Source organism: Martes martes, assembly GCF_963455335.1.
Source record: "Martes martes genome assembly, chromosome: 10".
Taxonomy (NCBI): Eukaryota; Metazoa; Chordata; class Mammalia; order Carnivora; family Mustelidae; genus Martes; species Martes martes.
The window spans coordinates 55165110-55167959 of record NC_137898.1 but is presented as its reverse complement, the minus strand read 5'-3'; the positions used below and the strand labels follow the sequence as shown (position 1 = coordinate 55167959).

General features: G+C 37.6%; 1 protein-coding gene across 1 annotated transcript; it reads left to right on the top strand.

Annotated features, from left to right (window-relative positions):
- Positions 1–1438: 1438 nt before the first annotated feature.
- On the top strand, positions 1439–2398 carry LOC308350031 (olfactory receptor 52N4-like; the record flags this gene model as incomplete). Its single annotated transcript, XM_080815031.1, has 1 exon — positions 1439–2398. One exon carries the CDS (start codon positions 1439–1441, stop codon positions 2396–2398), a length of 960 nt encoding a protein of 319 aa, XP_080671157.1.
- Between the last annotated feature and the right edge of the window lie 452 nt (positions 2399–2850).

The following is a 2850-nucleotide window of genomic DNA, read 5'->3' as shown; positions in this document are numbered from 1 at the left end:
TTTCTGACAATCACTAATGCCTCCTCCAAACACTCCCAAAGTGCACATCCATTTTACTAACGTAGTGCTTATTTCAGACCTTGCACATACTTCTGTTACACTTTTTGTTATGTTTCTTGTGATCATTTGTGTGCCCTTTGGTCTCTCTACTAAACTCTGAATTCTCTAAAGGATGAAACTGGGTCTGTTTCCCCACATCATCACATTGAAAGTGCTCAGTAAATAATTATGAGAAAGGAAGAGATTAATGAAAGAATGAGATGCCATTTATCTACCCCCAACATTTAGTTAATTTGAAAATTAAGTTTAGTTGTTAGTACGGAATTTGGGATTAATGAATTTTTCTCTTGAAAAAAATGAATTTGGTGTGTGGCTAGAAATATTTTAATTTTCATTTATATTAGCTCCCACTATAACCCAAGTAAAACGAGTCCAATGCTAATGTTAGGGGAAAATGTAAACCACGTGAGAAAGAACAGATGAGTATAATAAAAAGTGGGGATGTCAACATCTTATTGAATCATAAATATTACTGGAGTAACTAGCATAACTGAAGAAAATGTATCCTTGCCTTTAATAATAATATGAAGGTGCTATTTGTTTCGCTTACTTGTTTTCTGTTTTGCCACAGATACCAGATAATCTCAGAGGGCAATGTGTGAAGGAAAAACAGGAAGACTAGTAGAAAGGAGAGAAATGATTTGTTACCATTGATAGATTCAGTATGTGAAGCAACATCAGCTGCTCTCTAGGTTTAATTGGAAGTTTATTCTGAATATAAATGTAAAGCATCCCTATAAATGCATATAGACCAGGTAAAGGACAAAAATGAGGTGTCTTAAAAGAGAGCAGTGAATTAAACATTTTACTGAGTTGAGAGACTCTAAGCTCCATCAGGGAATAAATGATTTTACATTTACAAATGCTTCAAAGAGTACCTTAGTAATATAAAATTATTATTGGCCATCAGTTAACAATAAGAATATAAAATAATCATATCTCTTGGGTCATTAGTGATATAATCAAAGAAGTCTTTTTGAGACTACATCTAGGGAGACACATACAGTTATTAATAGGTAGGTAAGTAAGGTAGTCTAACCAAAATCCCTAGAAGAAGTCATAACAGAGTTATACTTGATTATAAATCTATGAGGATCGGAATCTTAAAAATAGGATCAGTATCTGTGGTGAGAACTTGGATTGCTTAATAAGAATTTGTTAGATGACTAGACACTTTAATTAACAAACAATAATATACAAAATAAAAAAACTCCTAATCCCTGACTCTCAGAAAATGTGGTTGATCATTAAAATGCACTATGGAAATTTAAGACATGGGTGTGAGAGGAGGACAGTAGCCATAAAGTATATTTTTTCTTCTCTTTTCCTTACTCTAGAAAACACACATGAATTCTAGGCCTAATTGATCATGCTAATAATGTTGAATAAAACAAACTGGACCCCAGCCTCATTCATTCTTAGTGGAGTCCCAGGACTGGAAGATATACACATGTGGATTTCATTCCCATTCTGCTCCATGTATGTGGTGGCCATGGTAGGGAATTGTGGGCTGCTCTACCTCATCCGCTATGAGGATTCATTGCACAGACCCATGTATTACTTTCTAGCCATGCTTTCCCTAACTGATATTGCCATGTGCTCTAGTACAATTCCTAAAGCTCTCTGCATCTTCTGGTTTCATCTCAAGGAAATCAGCTTTCGTGAATGTCTGGTCCAGATGTTCTTCATCCACACCTTCACAGGGATGGATTCTGGGGTGCTCATGCTTATGGCCCTGGATCGTTATGTGGCTATCTGCTACCCACTGCGTTATTCTACTATCCTCACCAATCCTGTCATTGCAAAAGTCGGGCTTGCTACTTTCCTGAGAGCAGTGTTGCTCATCATTCCCTTCACTGTCCTCACCAAGAACCTGCCCTACTGCAGAGGGAATATAATTCCCCACACTTACTGTGACCATATGTCTGTAGCCAAATTATCCTGTGGCAATGTCAAGGTCAATGCCATCTATGGTCTGACGGTTGCCCTGCTGATTGGGGGCTTTGACATCCTGTGCATCACAGTCTCCTACACCATGATCCTCCGGGCAGTGGTCAGCCTCTCTTCAGCAGATGCTCGACAGAAGGCCTTCAGCACCTGCACTGCCCACATCTGTACAATTGTTTTCTCCTACAGTTTAGCCTTTTTCTCCTTCTTTTCCCACCGCTTTGGGGGCCACACCATCCCTCCATCTTGCCACATCATTGTGGCCAATATTTATCTGCTCTTGCCTCCCACTATGAACCCTATTGTCTATGGGGTGAAAACCAAGCAGATACGAGACTGTGTCATAAGGATCCTTTCAGGTTCTAAGGACATCAAACCCCAAGGTGTATGAAGAAGACATTAAAAAAAAAAAGGACATTTCCATGACAGAGAGGAGATTGTGTTTATGTAAGAGGTGTAAAATATTTTAGAAAATACTATTTTGGCATGAGTGATGCATTTCTAAATATATGTCTTGAGAATCTCAACAGGCCTGCCAACCAAGATTTCTATGAACTTTTTCCTTCTCAGTCCTGTGAGAAGGAATATATATCTTTGAACAAACCCTAATTAGCCCACTTTCCCTAAAAAATAAAGTCAGAGTTTCCTGTTTCCAAATAGCTATTATAATTCCTACATTGAGAACCAATTGTTTCTTTCCTCTGGAAAATATGTGCTATATACTTTTAATAACTACTAAAATATGTTTTTTCAATGACTTCTTCCTGAAAGAGAAGCTATAAATTATCCTATGCATGAAGTCTTCAACATGATGACTTTTAAGTCTCTGGGTATCTGAGAGAA